The sequence below is a fragment of the Dendropsophus ebraccatus genome, chromosome 2 (genome assembly GCF_027789765.1).
Source record: "Dendropsophus ebraccatus isolate aDenEbr1 chromosome 2, aDenEbr1.pat, whole genome shotgun sequence".
Taxonomy (NCBI): Eukaryota; Metazoa; Chordata; class Amphibia; order Anura; family Hylidae; genus Dendropsophus; species Dendropsophus ebraccatus.
The window spans coordinates 125,272,703-125,295,260 of record NC_091455.1 but is presented as its reverse complement, the minus strand read 5'-3'; the positions used below and the strand labels follow the sequence as shown (position 1 = coordinate 125,295,260).

At 38.9% G+C, this 22,558-nt stretch overlaps 1 protein-coding gene across 1 annotated transcript in view; it reads left to right on the top strand.

The window, feature by feature from the left end:
• The window catches only part of LOC138784169 (band 4.1-like protein 4B), a 73,207-nt gene extending 51,283 nt beyond the window's left edge, over positions 1-21,924 (top strand). The window contains exons 8-11 of the mRNA XM_069959680.1: positions 3,391-3,468; positions 15,398-15,466; positions 18,428-18,582; positions 20,833-21,924. Of these exons, the coding sequence (XP_069815781.1) occupies positions 3,391-3,468; positions 15,398-15,466; positions 18,428-18,582; positions 20,833-20,902 (372 nt within the window). The 3' untranslated portion in view covers positions 20,903-21,924. The remainder of the gene's footprint in view (positions 1-3,390; positions 3,469-15,397; positions 15,467-18,427; positions 18,583-20,832) is intronic.
• The last annotated feature ends 634 nt before the right edge of the window (positions 21,925-22,558 follow it).

Here is a 22,558-nt window from a genome sequence, read left to right as displayed (position 1 = left end):
ATTTAAGCACTATGGCCTTATAAACATGAAGAGGAAAAAATGAAAGCGCAAAAATTTTAATTGGCCCGGTTCTGAAGGGGTTAAGGAGTGAAGGTGAGACAGGTAAAATAATATCTCTCTTCAGGAAACCAACTGCTTGTAATAATATACTTGAAGCTACTTAGTTGCCACCCAAAACGCACCATCTTGGGGATACCAAAGGGGGAATATCTGCAGACCAAGCGAGCATGTTCTGATGGTAGAGATTTATCTAATTAAATAAAAAATATTAATAATAGGCTCTTGGAACGCACATATTCACCCTGGGGCTTGAACAGGTATAGAAAGCTATACGTGATAGGGATTGTATTTCTCTTTTGTTTTCCCCAGTAAAAAAAAAACATCATAATTCATCTAAGTTTGCGTTCTTATATTCATATAGTTTACAGTTTAATGTTATCCAACACATTTTATATAAGAATTTAGTTATTCTACAGCAGAATGATAAGTTGGATGCAATTGTAAAAGAAGGGGTTAATATGGTAGCAAAACGAGGGGTAACAGTAGGTAATCTTATCTCACCCACAGTCCCCCCAAAAAACTGAGAAAATAAGATATGGTTCTCACAAGCAGGTTTTTCCCATGTGGAAGTACTAGATGTACAGTATGTTGTTGTACAATCATTTATGAATTGGGATAGCTGCTCTTTGCAATAAGAGTTATGTGGGATGTACATCACGTAAATTAGAAACTAGAATTGCAGAGCATATATACAATATTACACAAAAGGGGTCCAAAGTCTTTGGGGTTGCAAGGCATTTAATTAATTGCCATAATAATGAACTGTAATATTTCTTTCTATAAGCCATAGAAAAAGTGTTAAAAAATCAGAGGCAGCAGTTGGGAAAAGAAAATGTACAATAGAGAGGCATTCAGCATTCAGGCATCAACACTCTGGATATTAAATCTAGGATCCAGATTTCCCAAGAAGTTAAAGTTCAAAATGGACCTTATGTATATTTATTGATTTTGTAACATGTTAGTGCTCTGAAACAGTAGGGTGTGATACCTAGGCTTACTCAAAATGAATATTTGCCTGAGAGCTATTGAAACTATATGACTATCTTCAAACTGAGAGAACAGAAGGTCCATCAGATGTTTTTCATCTTATTCTAGACAGCAGTCTTATGGTGGAAAATGTATTACAACTATTTAAAAAGTGACTAAGGGTCCTATTACAAAGTGCAATTATTAGAGATGAGCAAACCTTGAGCATGCTCGAGTCGATCCGAACCCGAACTTTCGGTATTTGATTAGCTGGGGCTGCTGAACTTGGATAAAGCCCTAAGGCTATGTGGAAAACATGGATATAGTCATTGGCTGTATCCATGTTTTCCAGACAACCTTAGAGCTTTATCTAAGTTCAGCAGCCCCAGCTAATCAAATACCGAACGTTCGGGTTTGGAACGACTCGAACCCGAACCCGGTTCGCTCATTTCTAGCAATTATCTGTCCAAAAAGGCAAAATTGGGCAGATATCACTCGATGTAATAAAGTCAACGATCAGCCGAGGAGCTGATCATCGGCTGATCATTGTCTTTCACCAAGTTTAAATTGGCCTTTAGTGCCCTTGCCTTTAGTGTACAATAATAAAGTATTAACTTACCTTACCACGTCACCTTCTGTTCTCTGAGGCCTTCCCCAGTGTCTGCAGCTCTACCTTCTGCTCTGGTCTCTGCACTGACAGGCCGCTGCCATTCAGCCAATAACTGGCTGAGACAGTGATTGACTGAGCGGCTGCGGCCTGTCAGTGCAAATACCAGGGAGCGTGGCAAAGTATGTTAATATTTTATTTTTTTATACTACTATGATCACCTGTCGGCCGTGAATCGCTACGTGTAATAATTAAGCTCTGGGCCTAAAGAAACGATCAGCCAATAATCGTTTCATCGGCTGATTGTTCTATTACATAGAGCTTTTATCGTCCTGATTTGGCCGATTAAAGCGACTCTGTACCCACAATTTGACCCCCCAAACCGCTTGTACCTTCGGATAGCTGCTTTTAATCCAAGATCTGTCCTGGGGTCCGTTTGGCAGGTGATGCAGTTATTGTCATAAAAATGTACTTTTAAAATTGCAGCTCCGTGCCCTACGGGCGTATCTGTGCCCTAACTTTGCACCGCCCCTCTGTCCCTCCTCCGCGCCCTCCTCACCACCTGTGTTACCACAGCACATAGGCTGGATCATTAAGACACCTGTGCAATGTTCAAACAGAAGTAAATGTTCCAGTGGCATTCCTAATGATGAAGAGGGTGGGGAGGAGGGACGGAGGGGGTGGTGCAAAGTTAGGGCACAGATACGCCAGTAGGGCACGGGGCTGCAATTTTAAAACTAAATTTTTATGACAATAACTGCATCACCTGCCGAACGGACCGCAGGACAGATCTTGGATTAAAAGCAGCTATCTGAAGGTAAAAGTGGTTTGGGGGGGGGGGGGGGGGGGCAGATTGTAGGTACAGAGTCGCTTTAATGCTCAGTGTAATAGGGTCCTAACATTACTCCCATACAGTTCCCACAGTATGAAGGTAAATATGGTGCAGTTACATTCAATGACTCACAGGAGATGTCTTCTCAGGTCAGAGTCTTGACTTTTTTCTCCATCCAGCCCAGACCTTCATGATGATTTCTTCCAACCACGACTTCTCTCCATAGGATCTGTTGGACAAACATTTCAGGTTTCCTCTCCTTTGCCCCACCTATAGTGTCCTAAATAGTAATAAAGCCACTCTTCGTATACAGGTGCCCACAGTAAATAGATAAGTGTCCCTAAGTGAGTAAAGAGTTCAAAGTGTAGAACCCCCAGTATGCAAAGCTATTGAACAGCAGGTAGATCTGTCCCCAGTGGGTATAGTTGCCCCTAGTAGCAAGAGCTGTGCCTGGTGGGTAGAGGTTTCCCCTAATATAGTTGCCTTCATTAGGTATAGCTGCAGCAGTAGATATAGTCCTCACAGTATAGTTACTCCCATGAAGTCTAGTTTCCTCACTATTGCTGTGCCTAGTTAATTTAGTTGCCCTATAGTATTCAGGGCTGCCCCAAGTAGGTATATGTGTTCCCCAGTAAATAGTTGCTCCCTCTTGTAAAAAAAAAAAAGAACTAAAATGACTTTTTTTTATGTCAGATTGACATTAACTAAATTGACAGGGAAAGATTGTGCCACACAAAACACACACACACACACACACAAACTGCAAAGTAGTCCATAGCCTGTAAAGCCACCTGCCTAATATCTGTCAGTAGTTTATATGCAACAGCTGAACTGTGTATATACAATATGTAATATTTACTCACAGATTTCAAAATTTTTATTGGTGCTTAGGAAGAAAATAATTCTTCAAAATATATCTTTGCAGAGTCCCAATAAAGCAAGCGGCTCCTTTACATTAGAACCCGGGGATCTTTTGATGGACTTCACAGAAGCTACACCAATGGTATGTTTTCATACTTTACTTTCGAATCTCTTCCCTAGTTTAAGAGTAAATCTGTCATCTGGAAAATCAATAATCAACCAGCAGCATTGTTAAATAAAATGCAGTAAAAGAATCCATCTGAATGGTGTCTATGTGACTTTATTCCACCAAAATGGAAACAGGAAATAGTGTGTGGTGTGTCTTGGGGCTGCAATGCCTTTGTGCTGGAAATCCCTATCCTGTCAACTACTGTATTTGACAGTAATTCCACCTGTTAGAATCCTACCTATGTCAGTGTCCCATAGTCTGTCTATGGGACAGCAAACGGTCCTCCGCTGCTGCGACTCTCCGCTCGAAGAAGTGACATGTCACTTCTTTGAGAGGAGAGCCACGGCAGCGGAGGAGCGCGCTCTCCCATAGACAGACTATGGGACGCTGAGACAGACTGGATTCCGCAGCGGAAAGTTCCGCTGCGGAATTCCGTCTGATTAACTCAGTGTGAACATACCCTGAAACAGTAAGAATGTCAGTCATTTTGCGAAACAACAATGGCGCAAAAGGGCTTCATTCATTGATCATTACTCCACCCTGTCACTGACAGGGTCATTGTATTTGACAACTAATTCAGTGATTAATCACTACTGAACTCATTTTAGTGTATATTTACAATCAAGCTTGTACTTGTCCACACACAGTTTTGGGTCAGTATTTGGGTCAGTATTTTAACAAAACCAGGAGTGGGACTAAAACAAAGAAAAAGGTATAACCCCAGTCCCCAGTCAGTGTATATCCACCACTGTTGTCCCCCCCACCCCCCTTAGTAGACAGAATTAAAAACAAAACTAACCTCCCACATGCTCCGCCGTCACTGCAAGTCTCTAGGCGCTGCTGTCCCCTGTTCTTTCTTTCAGCACAGGTAACATATGTTATAGACACAACCTGAATCGGGAGAGAGATAAGGAGAGAGGAGTTTTTATTTTAGTGCATTTACCGGCCCTGCACATAACTCAGGGGCCCCCAAAAAAATCCTCTGTGTAAAGTGCGGCTGCAGTGAATTCAGATGTGGGCTACCTATTGAAAAAAGGCTTAGCTTGCCTTAAAATAAAAAGGATTATTTTCACAATTTGCATTTGTTCTATTTTGATACAAATATTACTAGTCAGAGTAGGTTACAAAATTTTATCCGACATGGAGATAGAGGAGCGGCTGCACATCACACCTATGGCTGATACTAATGCTGCTAAGCCTATTTTAAAAAAACAACTTCAGGATGTTGGAATATGAATTGATCAAGCCATATCGCCCCGTGTACCAACGTGCAGGTCTCCTGGGTCCCTCCGCTAACTCCACACCGTGTCGGTCAGTGACCGCCACCCCCGCAAAGCGTGCACATGCAGGGAAGGGAGGCCATGGAGTGGCCCTGAAACCCCCATGTCACAGGACCAGACCCAAAATGCCCCCCCCAAAAGTCCCAGCCAGCACCACCGACGAGGAAGGCTGCCCCCAAACAACACAAGTATGGATAAGGTATTACACTCATCAAAAACTGCTGCAAACAGAATGGGAAAAACATGGAGGTACTGTTGTGTGAGCACAGGTATATGCTCTGCTGACTTGGGTCACATGGGTCTTTAAAAGGGGAGTGCCAGCTGCTCAAAAAGGGGAGAAAAATACAAAATCCGACATGGAGATAGAGGAGCGGCTGCACATCACACCTATGGCTGATACTAATGCTGCTAAGCCTATTTTAAAAAACCAACTTCAGGATGTTGGAATATGAATTGATCAAGCCATATTGCCCCGTGTACCAACGTGCAACGTGCAAATTACAAAATTTTATGTTAGGAAATGATTATTGCAATTAATATAGAGCTTTGCCATGTAGATCACATTCTGTATTCTGAAGCAGAGTTACATGTGTGTGATATGGATCTTTTAGCTTTTTCTGGTTGCGTATTTAGTGCAATATAACCAAAATGTGTGTGAGCTGCATTGCAAAAGTGTATATGAATTAATATTAATAATTTCTTCATATGGAAATCTTTAACCTACTCTCACTAGTAATATTTGTCACAAAAAAGAACATATGCAAAGTGTGGCTTTAGTAATGCTTCTCATTTTTACACTCCTCTAAGACCTCTTCCAATTAGGTTACCTTAGTAACATACAGTAAGTACAACACTTCTGGCCCAGGGATTGAAATATCTGAATTAAGTAAGCTTTGCCCTTGTCCCTTGACTAGTGAAGTACTTTTAATAATGTCATTGAAGTGTTTGAGAATGTTTACATGTTCCAGAACAATTTTTACTGATACAGCTGACATGCATGTATACTGTATATATATCTGAGAATGTGACCACCTAATAGCAACATTCTTTTTACAGTTACTGGTCTTAAGAAGAGATAAGCAAAGCAACATTCGTTGCGAATCGCGCTGTTAATTCACTTTGTTTTGTGAAGAGAATTCCATTTGATTCATTGATAAATTTCCTAACATGGGGGCCACGATGGCAGACACACATGTTTAGTCACAGAACTCGTGTAACAAGTGGAGGTCGGCACTCCGATTACTGGTGGTGCCTGGGCCAAAGTATAGCACATGTAAAAAGAAACTCCCGGCACTCGCCAAATCTTCTGCAAGGTGATTTATTTACAAGTGCAAGTACAGACAGACATCAAGGACGCGTTTCGGCGGATAGCCTTTCTCAACAAGTCTATAATATGCTCCAACAGTCACTAGCTTTATAAATGTGGTGGGCGCTTCAAATCTGACATCATCACAGCTGCGGCTTAGACGCTCCCTTCTAACATCATCACAGTGGGCGTGGATTGGCGATCAGCTGAGCGTCACATGAGCGGACACATCACAACCATGGAAACTATATAAACAATCTCGTTAAAGTATATAGACTAGAGACATAACATAAACTGAACATTTACAAACACAAAACAAGACATGATACACATTATGTTAGTAACACCAAAATAGGTGGTGGAATTAGTATCACACAAATTTACATTAACCTTCCACCGTCTCGTTTTCATTATTTTCAATAAGACATATCTAGAAAAGACAAGATATAAAATTAGATAAAAAAACTATCAACAGATCATATAAATACAGCACTAAGTGAGTACAGATAAATCATAATCCCTGTTAAGACCCATAGGTTCTAAAGTTTGCAGGGTATGGATCTAAAACGCTTCCCGGCGGCGCAATATTTTCTTAATGTTGCCGCCTCGTCTCGGTATCTGCACTTTCTCAATCACTTGGAATCGCAATTGTGCAATATTATGACGGGCCTCTCTGAAATGATGGGGTATGGGTAACAGCCAGTTACCGCACCTAATAGTTGATTTATGTTTGGAAACTCTGTCTTTAATGGGCTGAATGGTCTCGCCAACATATAATTTACCACAAGGGCATATGATAATGTAAATCACGTTCTTACTATCACAAGTGAACTGTCCCTTGATGTGATAACTCTTGCCTGTAAGCGGATGGTTGAATGAGCTCCCCTTCTGGACATTATTGCATTGGGCGCATCTAAGACATGGAAAAGTACCTTGTTTCCTTTGTGTGAATGTTCTTTGGTTATCACTCACAACTCCAGCGCCTCTATCTGCTCTTACCAATGCATTGTGTAAATTGGGGGCACGTTTATTGCATATAAGAGGAACAGTACAGAACTCCTCTATGTCCGGGTGTGCCTGAGTCAGTATGTGCCAGTGTTTTTTAATAATACCATCCATTTTGGTGCTAAATGGATGATATTCCCGTACAAAAGGAATTCTTTTTGTTGTTTGTTCTCTTGATATAGATGTGGAGGGTCTATCTGCTTCTACAAGAATCTGTGTGGGGTATCCCCGATGGAACCGGCCCTTCATCTCTTCTACCCGTACCATACGGACCTCGGGATCTGAAACCAGCTGGTTGACCCTCTGTATTTGTGACCTTGGGATAGACCGTTTAACCGACAGGGGGTGGGAGCTGTCGTAATGTAAAATACTGTTCCTATCCGTGGACTTACGGAAAAGGTCAGTTTTAAAGTGACCCTGTGTATCTTTAATAACAGTTACATCTAAGAAGCTGATAGACCCATAGTCACTGGTATGTGTAAATTGCAATTCCTGCCAAATAGAGTTAAGATAAACCATAAACTCTGTCAGGGTCTCATGTGGTCCCCCCCATACGCAAAAAATATTGTCTATAAATCTGCGCCATATTTTGGCGTACTGTACAAACAGATGATTAGAATATACAAATTTCTCCTCAAAAAATAGCCAAGGTGCACAAGACTCTGATTGATCCTCCAGGGAGACCCATCGTGGCGTCTATTAATTCTGTTTTTACCCCATTATCTATCCTCTTAGACAGAGTCTTGACACCTTGGGTAAAAGGCACTAAATCGTACCTTAAGGACACGTCCGATTTTCTGCAGGTCGTCAATGAGATACAAGGTGTTTCTGTCGTGGACAGTCTCGTAACAATTGATGTCGCGAGTCTGTACACGTCAATTGAACACCATAAGGGGATTGAGGCTGTAAAATGGCTTTTTTCTTGACTTACTTGCAGTAGTCTTATATGAGAACTATTTCATGTTCAAGGAGGCTTACTATTTGCAGAAGAGAGGCTCGGCGATGGGGTCAAATGTGCCCCCCCCTACGCAAATGCCTATATGGCTTTTTTTAGGAGAAATTTGTATATTCTAATCATCTGTTTGTACAGTACGCCAAAATATGGCGCAGATTTATAGACGATATATTCTGCGTATGGGGGGGACCACATGAGACCCTGACAGAGTTTATGGTTTATCTTAACTCTATTTGGCAGGAATTGCAATTTACACATACCAGTGACTATGGGTCTATCAGCTTCTTAGATGTAACTGTTATTAAAGATACACAGGGTCACTTTAAAACTGACCTTTTCCGTAAGTCCACGGATAGGAACAGTATTTTACATTACGACAGCTTCCACCCCCTGTCGGTTAAACGGTCTATCCCAAGGTAACAAATACAGAGGGTCAACCGGCTGGTTACAGATCCCGAGGTCCGTAAGGTACGGGTAGAAGAGATGAAGGGCCGTTTCCATGATCGGGGATACCCCACACAGATTCTTGTAGAAGCAGATAGACCCTCCACATCTATATCAAGAGAACAAACAACAAAAACAAAAAGAATTCCTTTTGTACGGGAATATCATCCATTTAGCACCAAAGTGGATGGTATTATTAAAAAACACTGGCACATACTGACTCAGGCACACCTGGACATAGAGGAGTTCTGTACTGTTCCTCTTATATGCAATAAACGTGCCCCCAATTTACACAATGCATTGGTAAGAGCAGATAGAGGCGCTGGAGTTGTGAGTGATAACCAAAGAACATTCACACAAAGGAAACAAGGTACTTTTCCATGTCTTAGATGCGCCCAATGCAATAATGTCCAGAAGGGGAGCTCATTCAACCATCCGCTTACAGGCAAGAGTTATCACATCAAGGGACAGTTCACTTGTGATAGTAAGAACGTGATTTACATCATCATATGCCCTTGTGGTAAATTATATGTTGGCGAGACCATTCAGCCCATTAAAGACAGAGTTTCCAAACATAAATCAACTATTAGGTGCGGTAACTGGCTGTTACCCATACCCCATCATTTCAGAGAGGCCCATCATAATATTGCACAATTGCGATTCCAAGTGATTGAGAAAGTGCAGATACCGAGACGAGGCGGCAACATTAAGAAAATATTGCGCCGCCGGGAAGCGTTTTGGATCCATACCCTGCAAACTTTAGAACCTATGTGTTTTAACAGGGATTATGATTTATCTGTACTCACTTAGTGCTGTATTTATATGATCTGTTGATAGTTTTTTTATCTAATTTTATATCTTGTCTTTTCTAGATATGTCTTATTGAAAATAATGAAAACGAGACGGTGGAAGGTTAATGTAAATTTGTGTGATACTAATTCCACCACCTATTTTGGTGTTACTAACATAATGTGTATCATGTCTTGTTTTGTGTTTGTAAATGTTCAGTTTATGTTTTGTCTCTAGTCTATATACTTTAACGAGATTGTTTATATAGTTACCATGGTTGTGATGTGTCCGCTCATGTGACGCTCAGCTGATCGCCAATCAACGCCCACTGTGATGACGTTAGGAGGGAGCGTCTAAGCCACGGCTGTGATGACGTCAGATTTGAAGCGCCCACCACATGTATAAAGCCAGTGATTGTTGGAGCATATTATAGACTTGTTGAGAAAGGCTATACGCCGAAACGCGTCCTTGATGTCTGTCTGTACTTGCACTTGTAAATAAATCACCTTGCAGAAGATTTGGCGAGTGCTGGGAATTTCTTTTTACATTAGTCACAGAACTGTCACTTGGCGGGAGCAAGGGATTATTATTATGACAAGTGTCTGTGGCCAAGGAGACACAAAGTGGTCTCAGTGGAACACAGACTCATGGGAGTGGTCATCCTAACCGGATTGGAGGAAGGTTTCAGCTCCCTGCCACACCAAGTGGGCAGGTGAATACCAGCCAGGCTGGAACTGTTGACTGGAAACCTTCAAAGTTCGAGCTCCATGGCAGATACCATCTCCCCCCCATGTACCTTGCCACCATCTCCCCTTCGTGTACTATGCCACTGTCTCCCTCTCGTCTAATGTCATCCTCTAATCTGTTGCAGAACTAGAACTCCCATTATGTGGTGTAGTCCTTCATATTACCCCACACTATAATGGGAGATGTAGTCCTGCATATTACTACACACCATGCTGGGAGATATAGTTCTGCATATTACCAAACACAGAATGCTGGAAGATGTAGTTCTACTGTGCCACCCTCTAATCTATAGCAGAACTACAACTCCCATCATGAACTGCCAATTGGGGTTGATGGGGGTGTAGTTCTACAACCTGGTTGGCCACAGGCTGCAAAACAGCAACGCCCACCATGAACTGTTTAGTGGGACATGGTGGGGTTTGTAGTCATATGGGGATAATCTCATCTGGTTCTTGCTCTGGTCTCCTTTGATCCTTAGCCGTGACTTATGGTGTCCGTGACTTATGTGCCCTATAAGTCCGAAAATCCTATGGGTCCAAAATTCCAGGCTGATTTTCCGGACGTGTAAGGGCGCCTTCCCCCTTTCCCTTCTTTCCTCCAGAAAACCATTAGTGTTTTCTGACAATAATCAGTATTTACCGTCAGAAAACCATGAGGGAAAAAAATGTATTGTACAGTCAGTATTTCTAGAGATCTTCCTGATGCGCATCTGGAAAGTGTCAGTAATTCTTGTAGACTTCCATGGGGGCATGCGTTCAGAAAACTATAATCTATAATTTCCTGACCTATTTTCCTGAAAGAATTCTGTAGGGTACCAGTGCCCAATACAACCCTATAGATCAGGAAATCTGTCCGCATTTCCTCGTAAGAAATCTTGACAGATTTTCCTAAAGTTTGAAGTGGGGCATAATTGTAGTTCATTGTGTACATTGTTAACTGAGCAATTCCATTAAATCACTCTGTAGTGAAAAATGGTATTTAGAGGAATATACTCGAACAAGTCAGTTGCAGGAAATTTGGTCTAGACAAAAGGGTTGCTCCTTTCAAAGAGCACCTATTTTATATGTTTGGATCTGTCTTCCATTGATTTTTTGAAGTGTTTTTTTTTCTAAATTGTAGCAGCCTTAGCTTTTAAGAATTAAAAACAAGGGAATCTTGATATTAAGTTGGCACATCCATGTAGAAAGTACTCCATTCTGTACTATGTATCTCATCCTTTTTCATTCTAAGATGTGTGCTGCCAAATCACTTGCCATTAGAAATTACTCTCTTCTACATCTAAGCATGTGTTTAATTTTTTAAAATGAAATATTTGTTTTTGGTTTCGTCACTAAGATTAGAGTAATAGTGTTTACCAACAGCCAGGTTCTCATCCTTGGTGTTCTATTTTGTTCGGCGTACCCTATATAAATGTTTACCTAGTTTAGAATGTTAAACACAAAATAACTTAAACATTTATACAGCATAATGAAACATTTACAATTGTTTGCTGTATTGTCCCTAAAATACATTACTCTTTCATGATTCAGTGACATTTTAATATGCTTTCAATAAATAATTCTTGTATTTATTAGACAAAAGCTACAGTATCTGTGTTTACTCAGAACAAGAAATGGAGGTCACTGGGAAATATTGTAAAGCAATATGGGCAGCACATGAAGGGGGGACCTTTAAACACTGTAGAACAATGATTCAAGTATCATGCAAAATATAGTAGTATTAAGTCAACAATTTCTTTCATAATTGAACTCAACAGTGCATGGTGCTCTGTGTTATGTCTTTTTTTTATTAAAAGGACACAAGGTTTTATGTCATCTTCGTTGTCACATGTCATTAGAGCAATGATCTATTATCTAAGAGCACATGCACAAAGCAGTATTACGGTGCCTTACAATACATCATTACAATATCTGTAATTTGGTGCACTGTACAAAACTATACACCAGTTTTATACACCATAAGCACCACCAGATGGTTTATCTAAGAGATTGTGTAAGAATCCAAGAAAAATACTGGCACTGTGCTGAGGGATGATATACATTATACTACTATAGATAACATGTGGAGGGGGAAGGGGGTTACTGGTCCAAGTTATTATGTGAGAAGAAATTAAAGAAACAGCTGCTGCTGTAAAGATAAACGGTAAAGGCCCTATTACAATCAACGATTATCGTCCTTACTTGGCTGATTATCGACTGTTCAGACCGATAACACTGGTCAACGGCCAAAAAGGTTCCGACATGAAAACAGGTTATCTTAACTAATTTTGGGATGCTGAGATCGAAAATGATGTTCAAATTTTGAAATTGGCTCTAATTTTCAAGATATAGACGTACTTTTTATGTTTCTCACAGCCTGTGATACAATACTGGGAAAAGTTTGCATCTTCAGTATTACATCATCAACTGGTTTATTGCATCATCTTAGAATAACCAATATGGAAAAAAGGTATCAGGGAAAGGCTAGGTTCACACTTCATTTTTGCAATCCATTTTTTTCATCCGTTTTTTGCAAAAGACGGATGCATTTGTGTGCATCCGTTTTGATCCGTTTTTCCATTGACTTTCATTATAAAAAAACAAAAAACAAAACACGGATCAGTTTTTTTTGACAAACACAAAAGTAGTGTCAGCTATGTTTTTGTGTCCGTAAAAAAATATGTATATGTTTTGATCCATTTTTTCTACAATGGAAGTCAATGGAAAAACGGATCAAAACGGATGCACACAAAGGCATCCGTTTTTTTCCCATCCGTTTTTTTGCAAAAAAACGGATTGCAAAAACGCAGTGTGAACTTAGCCTCAATGGAACTCATCAATGCTTGCAGATTACTGTTGGACAGTTATCAGAGACAATCCCATGTATGAATACAAAAGACATGTGTAAATGCACCGAGAAGCCATTCAATAGGGACCTACATTCCAGAGTTTAATAAACATAATTAATTTGTAAAAATTCTTGGATCTGCCTGTAAATTGTAGTTGATTTCAGATAGAACTAAGTTTCCTATGAATATATTTCAAAAGTTTATGACCAGTAAACTTGCTTCCTTATGATTTTAGAAGTAATAAATATGTCTGCTATTATACAGTATTCTATACAATTTACAAAACAGTAACATGAGAACTCTTCCATATCATAGAAACTAGAGCCAATTCACATTTCTCCTTGTGATATTTGAATTTAGCACATAAAAATCATTAAGAAATGGCTAATTTTATCTCGGAACCAAACAACTTTTGAAAATGTGTTGGCCAGTGTAATCGTTTAGTGTAATAGCACATGTTGAGAGGAAATGATTAGCCAACATACGCAATGTCATCTGATTGTAATCTTCCAGCATGCTGAAAGCTTACAACCAGTATGTTGTACATCACTCCGTGCATTAGGCGATGACTTCAATGGGCTGCCCAAATGAACTAAGGATCATTCAGACGGCCCCTCGCTCGCTGTCTGTGTAAGTAATAGCAAAATGGCAGCAACCAGGGAATGATTCTAATGGGAGATGCAGGTCCCCAATCTGGTGGTCATGGGAGCCCCCAGTGGTCTAAATCCCTGTGATAAGATTTGTACTTTGTAATGGCCCTTTTAAATCTACCATTGCATGGATAACAGAATCCCAAAAATATTAGTTATGAGGGGAAATTGGAAAAAAAAATCAATTCTGCAATTTTTATTTTTTTTTGGAGGGGGGTTCCGTGTTTATGTAATTAACTTTACGGTAAAACTGACATGATATATATATTCTATAGGTCAGTCTGAATACAGTCATATACAGTTTATATAGCTTTTCTAATGTTTTATTATTTTGACTCTTATAGCGCTTTTATTTTTTCACATATGGGGCTATATGAGGGGTAATTTTTTGCGCCATGATGTATAGTTTTATTAGTATCAGATATGTGTAGATGAGATGTATTGATCAATTTATAGTAAGTTTTTTAAATAAAATGTAATAAAAATTAATAAATTCTGCCCTTTTTTTTACTGCTTTTTGTTTACACCATTCACTGTGCGGTAACAATATTGTTTTATTTTAATATATCGGACAATTACGCATGCTACAGTACGCTACAGGGATTTTAACATTTTTACATTAGATCAAAAAGACTGATCATTGCTATCAATAGTATCTGTTGTAAGTGCTGCGATCGCCGCACTGCAGGAGTTAATGGCTGGCCGGCACGCAATCACTGTGGCCCGTCATTAACAGTGAAGACCTGGCTGCTGATAGCAGCTCGTCTCCACGTGATATGAAGTTAGCTCAGCTCATGAGCTCGCTTCATTCCACTGCCGAACCCACTGGCATACAGGTATGGTATGGGTCCTTAAGTGACAAGCTCCCATGACGTTCTGGAACGTCATGGGTCCTTAAGAGGTTAAAGAGAGGTTTCTACTGTCCTATCTTAGGGTAGAATAAAGTAGTGACAGAGAAGCTGAACAGAATGATGTATCACTTACATTGTTCTGTGTAGATGACCCGAGACATCCACCTGAATAACATGGACAGTATGAAGTCCTCTCCATTATGTGCATGAGCCCAGTAGTCCTGGATATTCATGAGATGCAGAAAACTCCACCCACCAGCTGCTGATTGGCAGTTATCTATCTATGCTGTGTGTAGGCAGTCAACTGTTGAGCAGCAGCTGGAGGAGGGGGAATGGTGTAGCAAGAATCCTATTCCCCTGCATATTAGGAGAACGGCTCAACAGAATGTAAGTAATACACCAATCTTTAAGCATTTCTGTCAATAGTTCATGCTGCCCTCATTTAAGGTTGCATAAACCTAGTGACTGATTCCCTTGAAATATACTGCCAATTGGCTGTGTTCAGTTCAGTTTTGCAGTATTTTTCCTGCATATTTGCTGTGGTTTTCTCAAATTGCAGCAAATTCTGAAAAAAAATGATTATGCAAATTATGGTAAATTTATTTTTTGCACTTTCTAAACAGAGCCTATAGGCTGGGTTACCTAAACAATTGCATGTATTTGGGGAGAAAAATAGTTCTTTATACTGGGTTATTGCCGTGCAGTACTGAAAATGAGTATTATACAATACAATACATGTATTTTAGAAGTTTTTTAGAGCAAAAAAAATGAAAAAAAAAAAAAAAAAACAACAGAATACAGTAAATATTTATTCCCTGGCTGTTCCTTTTTCATTTTTTTATTTTTTTGTGTGATGTCCTATCAAGATATGTCAACCACAGTCAGAAACAGAGCAATGGGCAACTTTTAGCCTCATTAATCGAAGAAAATACTGAACAGTACTTTTTTTATTTTATTCATTTGTTTTTTACATACACATTTCTTCAGGCTATGCTATATGTTTTACTAACATTAAATACAAATAATGAATCTTCTTTATTTTTTTAAGATTAAGGCATATCCTGCTGATCCATCTAATTCATTTTTTGACCCCTATACAACTGTGCAACAGTACCCTGTAAGTAAAAAGTCTCACAGAAATCAATCCTTTGATGGTATAATGGTGTTGTTCTTGTGTCTTCTTTGTGTCTGAAGACTGTTTTGTTTTAAATTATATGATTCCTTTTCCACGTTCAGGGTGTGTATACATCCATGCTTTATCCATCAACATCAGCACATTGGAAAAATATTGCTAATACTAATAATTGATGTTGGCGAGTATTATCTGCATTCTATTTATTAAACACATTAACTGTTTGTTATCATCTTAAACATAGCTATAATAGCTCATGCATTATGGCTATGCTGAGTTTTATTTTCTCCTTCTATAATGTAACTTTATGTGTATGTGTTTCTGTATAGTTGCATCCGATGTGTGCTATTTAACACAAAAAAGAGACAAAAAATGCTTATACTTTTTATTTGTTGGGCTACCTAATAATAATAGATAAGGATTATATTTTAAGTACTAAACCTGACATTTTTCTTTTTCTTTTCTTTTATTTATTTTCCTTTCACACTAAATTGAATTGGTAAAATTTATTTCCCATTTTTCTGTCATACTATCTTAATGTCATTTCATATATAAAGTTTCCAATGGGCTATGGGTATGGCTTGGGTCTATGTTGGCTCTGTGTCTTTATTTTTTTATTTTACATGTCTTTTTTAAACTAAATGGTATCTATCTATCTATCTATCTATCTATCTATCTAGAGATTATAAGCCATAAAGGATACTTTACATTTTTATCAAGTCCAACAGTATTTAATAATTGTGATATACCCCCCAACAACCTCTAGTGACAAAAATTTTTTAATTAAATATATAAATAAAATAAATAATAAATAAATAATTAATTCATTAACATTAAAAAAACTCTAGCTTTTTCTCAGTTCTCAATTCTTCCAGTATTTATCAGCTGCTGTATGCCCTGCAGGAAGTGGTGATTTCCATTCTGATACAGTGCTCTCTGATGCCACCTCTGTCCATGTCGGGAACGGTACATGGCAGTAGCAAATCCCCGTAGAAAACCTCCTCTGCTTTGGACCGTTCCTGTCTTAGACAGAGGTGGCAGTAGGAAGCACTATTACAATAGAAACAGAACAATAGATTTGGGCCACATTCACACTTTGTATTACAGCGGCCATGGCCATGTCACAGAACGGCCGCTATATGTTAAGTTCACCCTGGCCGGTACTGCAGTACCAGCCGGATGAACATCACTTCTTTCGAATTGGAATGCAGGCACATTTAAGTGTGCCCGCACTCTAAATAACAAGGAAATTCTATATAGCATCACTTCACCTGTGTCAGGGCTGCAGAGAAATTGAAGAATTGCTGCTGAGTGCCTGCAACAGTCATAGCTGATTGTTAGGTGTCTTTAATCGTTAAGGGAACCCCTCCTAAGAAAAAAGATTGTCAAAAGCAGACTGTTATTAGCCGTTCTTTCCTATGGACTGCAGCCTTCTAGAAACTGGTTTAGCCTTACTTCTTTATTGCTATCACTTTTTGATATATAATCTAAAGATAGAATGGAAAGCATTGATATCAGATCAATTTAAGTCCATTTAATAAAATAATTTCTTATTATAATATATTTCTTATAGAATTCCTCTGTCATTTGTTTTAAAGCTTCACTTTATATGTCTCCTTGTACTCCCTGTGCTCTATTTCTGTACTATTCTATTAGTGAATTACTCACCAGAGGCAACTTTTCTTTTGGCATTTGTATTGTAGGCTGTATTACACTGCACGATGTGAGGAGGTAGTTTCCTCTTTGTTCTTCACTCACTGTTGTGCTAACACAAACAGACAGCAAGCGGGAAGAGCGGGGAGCAGTGGGCTGCCCAGGTGATCCTTAGTATGTCTCGGTGGCCCATCAAAGATAGCAGCAGTCTCCTATTACACAGAGCGGCAGGCAGCAGAACGTCAATGGTGTCATGATTGTGTCATTTTAACATTTTGACAGTGCATTCTGCTGATCGTTGCCTTTTAACATGTGCTATTACACCAAACCATTATCGTCCAGAAAGGCCGGTAATCAGCAAACTATGGCATAAAATCATTTATTGTAATAGGGCCTTTACTTATTTTTAGAATCTAGCTTTAGAGTAATAGCTTAGTAAACAGGTTTCTGTTATCTTGTATTGCACTGCTGTGGTTTAATATATTTAAATATGATTTGTACAGTATCAGGAGGATTTATGTCAGAAACACATGTTATATTGTAATTATACTGTATTTAGAATCACATTGTTGTAAGCAAAAATCATAATGCAGTGCTTGGTGCATTACACAAAAGATAACAGCAATGTTCAACAGACATAATTGACTTACAATAGAGTGCATCGGGTTCTACCCCTAGAAAATAATAAAAGTTGGGGTGCAGGAAATTAATGGAGTACCAAATGTATATGTTAGCATACTCTATGCCTTTGGTTTTGTGCTTGCTGTGTATATCATGGTCATCACCTGTAACTTAAACTGGGTTCATATACTGTAAGTACACTGGTTTCACACTGCGTTTCCCATCCGTTTCACTGTTTACCATAGTTTTTGTATTTTTTTTGCATCATTAAATGGATAGCAACAGCACAGTGTGAACCTAGCCTTATTTGGTGCAGTTTAACTCAAAGTATTTGTGTTATTAAAAAAAAAAACTTTTGACTTGTCATGGAGACTAGCTGGGGCCTCAGTGGTGGGCCCCACTCCAATGTTATTGGAGCTTCGACCAATCTCTGCTCAAGATGGTGGGATGTAATACAAGGGAACTGCATTTTTTCCCATTGGGCTTGTGCAATTATGTATATGATTTGTTTTACAAACTATTTTGGGATATTGTCCTTTTTAGTAGTTTTTGTACTGTTTGGTATGTCTTTTATTGTGCAGTGTAATAGGAAGAGGGTAGACAAAAGTTTTTTATGGAATCACACATGGTTACTAAGGCAATTGTATTTGTTTTATTTATTTATTTATTTAGGTTGATTTATTAGATACTCCATTGCAACAATATTCTGCAGAGCCTTCCCCAAAGAGACTGTCACCATCAATTCACATGGCTACTCCACGACAACTGATGAATCAAGCACAAGCAATGCAGCCAACACATTCTTTACACACTTCAAAGGTGGACAGGTAAGTAAATAAATGTTTAGCTAAATGTCCTTTGGCAAAAAAACAAACAAACCCTAAAGCTAACACATAATTATATGCCAGTGCCTTAATCCCTTAAAGACAGAGCTCAAAATGACCTTAATGACTCCAACAATTTTCAATTTTATGTTTGCATTTTTTCCACCTTGTCTTCTAAGAGCTATAACACTCTTAATTTTACACGGCTATGTACAGGATTGTTTGTAAGTGTACTTTGTAATGGTGTCCTTCAATCTACCATGAAATGGGAGGTTTCCATGTTTAAAACGTAACTGTCATTTCAGGGTCATTTTTCTGAAAACATTAAATATCAACAGTTCAATCGATTTTAAGAAACTCTGTAATAGGTTTTATGTACTAAAAGCGTTTCCTTCTGTACTGAAAAAGCAATCTCCCAGCCTCCCCCCTCACATCAGATGAAGCAGGATTTCTGTGTCCATTATGTGGCTATGGAGAGGGGAGGGGCTGTTAGGAGTGACTGAGCATGGAGGATTTCTGCAAAGCACAACACCCTGCAATCTTCTCTCAGTAAGTTCATAGATAAGCACTTACCTTTCTGACCCCAGAATCCTGCGGTTTAGGTGCCCAGAGAGTCTACAAACAGCTGACCTTCATGTCACCTCTTCCTGCTCCCTCATCTCCCTCAGCCCCTCACCCCTTCATAGGCTTACAATGGAGAGAGCAGAACCTGTCTTCACTGGCTTCTCTGTAATGAAGACGTGTTTGCCTGATAATGCACAGATAAGAAGTCAGGGGGGGAGGCTGGGAAATTGCTTCTTGAGTACAGAAGGAGGCTTTTTTGGCTGATGAAACCTATTACAGAGTTTCTTTAAATCGCTTATACTACTGATTTCTGCAATAAAAAAAACATGACAGTTACTCTTTAAGTAATGCTTTTTACGGTAAACCTGACATGATATATTTATTCTATAGGTCAGTCTGAATACAGAGATATGCATGTTTACAGCTTTTCTAATGTTTTACTATTTGTTTTTTACAGTAAAACTTTATTTTTGCAAATAGAAATGATTAAAATGGCCTTATTGTTACTCTTATAACCCTTTTATTTTTTTCAGCTACGGGGCTGTATGGGACCTAATTTTTTCCTCCATGATCTCTATTTTTTATTAGTATCATATTTGTGTAAATGAGACTTATGTAATAAAAAATCATTAATCCTTGCGCAGGTTTTTTTTTTACCACTTTTTGTTTACACCATTCACTGTGTTAGAACAATATTGTATTATTTTAATAGATCAGACAATTATGCAAGCTGCAATATATTATATTTTTTTGTGTTTTATTTATAAATTGGAAAGGGGGGGATTTTAACTTTTATTGGGGAGAGGCCATGTCATGTTTTAAAACTTTTTTTCATTTAACACTTTTTACACTTTTTAGGGGACTATTACATTCATTTGCTACATGACATACTCTGGTCAATGCTAAGCCATAGCAGGGCGTTTATCAGTGTGATCTGCAATCATTACATAGAGCCTTCCTTTGGCAGACTCTATGCAATGATCGCCGAGCTGACTTCACAGAGGAAGGTAAGAGATCTCTGGCAGTAAGTTAGAACAATCGTAACCCCAGCAGTCCCAACCAGGACAGGAGCGAAGCACAAGTCTTAAATGCCACGGCACTGCAGGGGTCAATGGCGGGCGGCTGCATGATCGCGGTGGCCCATCATTTATAGTGACGGTCCTCGTGCTCTGTGGAGCGAGTTCAGCTCCTGAGCTTACTTCACAGGGCTGCCAGACCTATCGGCTGAATTAGGATGTGGGAGCATCCCAATTCACCATAGTACACAATGGAAAGTGTGGCCAGAGCCGCACTTTCCATTGTGTGAGCTGTCAGTGTTCCTGTCATGTCAGTTTTTAGTGTAGCCACTAGGACTTCCAGCCGGACTGCAGTGCAACATAAATTTTCTAGTAATCACAGCCGTTGTCGCAAATCTGCAACAACAACGGCCATGCCATAAAATACATGCTGTCTTAGAGTGATATGTTACAGATTTTTAATACAGCTGTACATTTTTTTTCAATAGGAAAAATACATTTGACATGAATAGAATGTGTACAGATATTCTTAGGTAAAAATCATACAAAGGATTCCAAATGTATTAATGTAATCTATTCCTTATAAAAAGTCATTTCCCAAAGTATAATTTCCAAGGGCTTCCTTGATTTTATCTATTTTTTTCTTACTCTTGTCTTTTTTTCCTTTTCCTAGTTCTGAAGCCCTCAGACGTGAACTTGAAAGAGAGAAGATGATGAAACGTCTTTTGATGACAGAGCTCTAAATCCTTGTGTTCATCATCAGACTGCTGGATTGGGGCCTGTCGAGTGCCTTCTGTCATTTAGCATTCCACTGTGTTCTTAAGCAGCCGGATATATCCTACTGCATTAGAAATATTGGGCCAAAACTAGTGAAAGTTTGAGAAACCTTTCTGCATGTAAAAAGGAAAAAATACAGTTTTTTTTCTTGTATAATGATTGGATTTTGTACATAATTTAGGAGATTAACATTCTACAGAGTATTTTAATAGCTAAAATGACACATTTTATTATGCTACACAGCTTAATATTTTTCAATAAGGATGTTCTGTAATATTTCTCATGCAATGTAGAGTGAGTGATGCAGTGGTGAAGACTTTTCTTGCCATTCAACCAAGAATGACACATCTGTTTAAGACATTAATGTTTCATATACTAAAACTTAATAAAGTAATAATCTGCCTGTAGTGTGGACATAACATATACTAATAGTATGTTTCCTAATTAAATCAATTGGCCAGTTTACAGAAAAAACAGCAATGGTTACAAAGTCTAATGCTAAAACTTTATAAGTAGAGAAGAGCGAAACATAAAATGTCCCTTAGCCAGTGTTAGCCAGATATTTGTTCAATTTGTGTCAGAAGTAAAAAAAATATAACAAAAAACAACTAAATAATGATAATTAAATAAGAAAAACTTTGCAATCCACCAAAGAGATGTTGTTAAAGCTTGCAGTACTTTACAACCATGTCAAAAGTTAAGAAAAGCACCTTAAAAAGTTGACAAAGTACATTTCTATACAAGAGGGACACGTATAGTACATTGATGAGAAGAGATACATGTTGAGGTCAGAAAGCCAGAACAGCTGCAGTTGTTCTACTAGTGGTACAGTTGGCTACCATTTTTCTGCAGCTCCATCACGTAGACATCAGTAATAGTAAACTGGGGCACTTGCAGAAAAACAAAGGTTTTTGATATAAAGAGAATCTGTCAGTTTTCCTGACATATCTGTTTTAAGTAAATACTTTAAAGCAACTCTGTACCCACAATCGGACCCCCCCAAACCACTTGTACCTTCCGATAGCTGTTTTTAATCCAAGATCTGTCCTGGGGTCCGTTCGGCAGGTGATGCAGTTATTGTCCTAAGAAAATACTTTTAAACTTGAAGCCCGTGCCAAACAAGAGTATCTGTGCCCTAACTTTGCATCACCCCTCCGTTCCTCCTCCCCACCCTCTTCATCATTAAGAATGCCACTGGAACATTTTCTCCATGCTGAACATTGCACAGGTCCTTAACGATCCAGCCCATGTGCCGGGCTGCCACAGGTGGGGAATAGAGGGCAATCTGCCTGGAGCATTCCTAATGATGAAGAGGGTGGGGAGGAGGGACAGAGAGGGTGTGCAAAGTTAGGGCACAGATACTCACGTTTGGCACAGGGCTTCAAGTTAAAAAAATTTTTTTTAGGACAATAACTGCATCACCTGCCGAATGGACCGCAGGACAGATCTTGGATTAAAAGCAGATATCCGAAGGTACAAGTGGTTTGGGAAGGGCAGATTGTGGGTACAGAGTCGCTTTAAGTATCATTCAAAAACAGTACTGAAGTATTCTTACATTGTATTGTATTCTATATTATTTTTTCCATAAATTTATAAATAAATTGACAATTGGGTATAGCAAT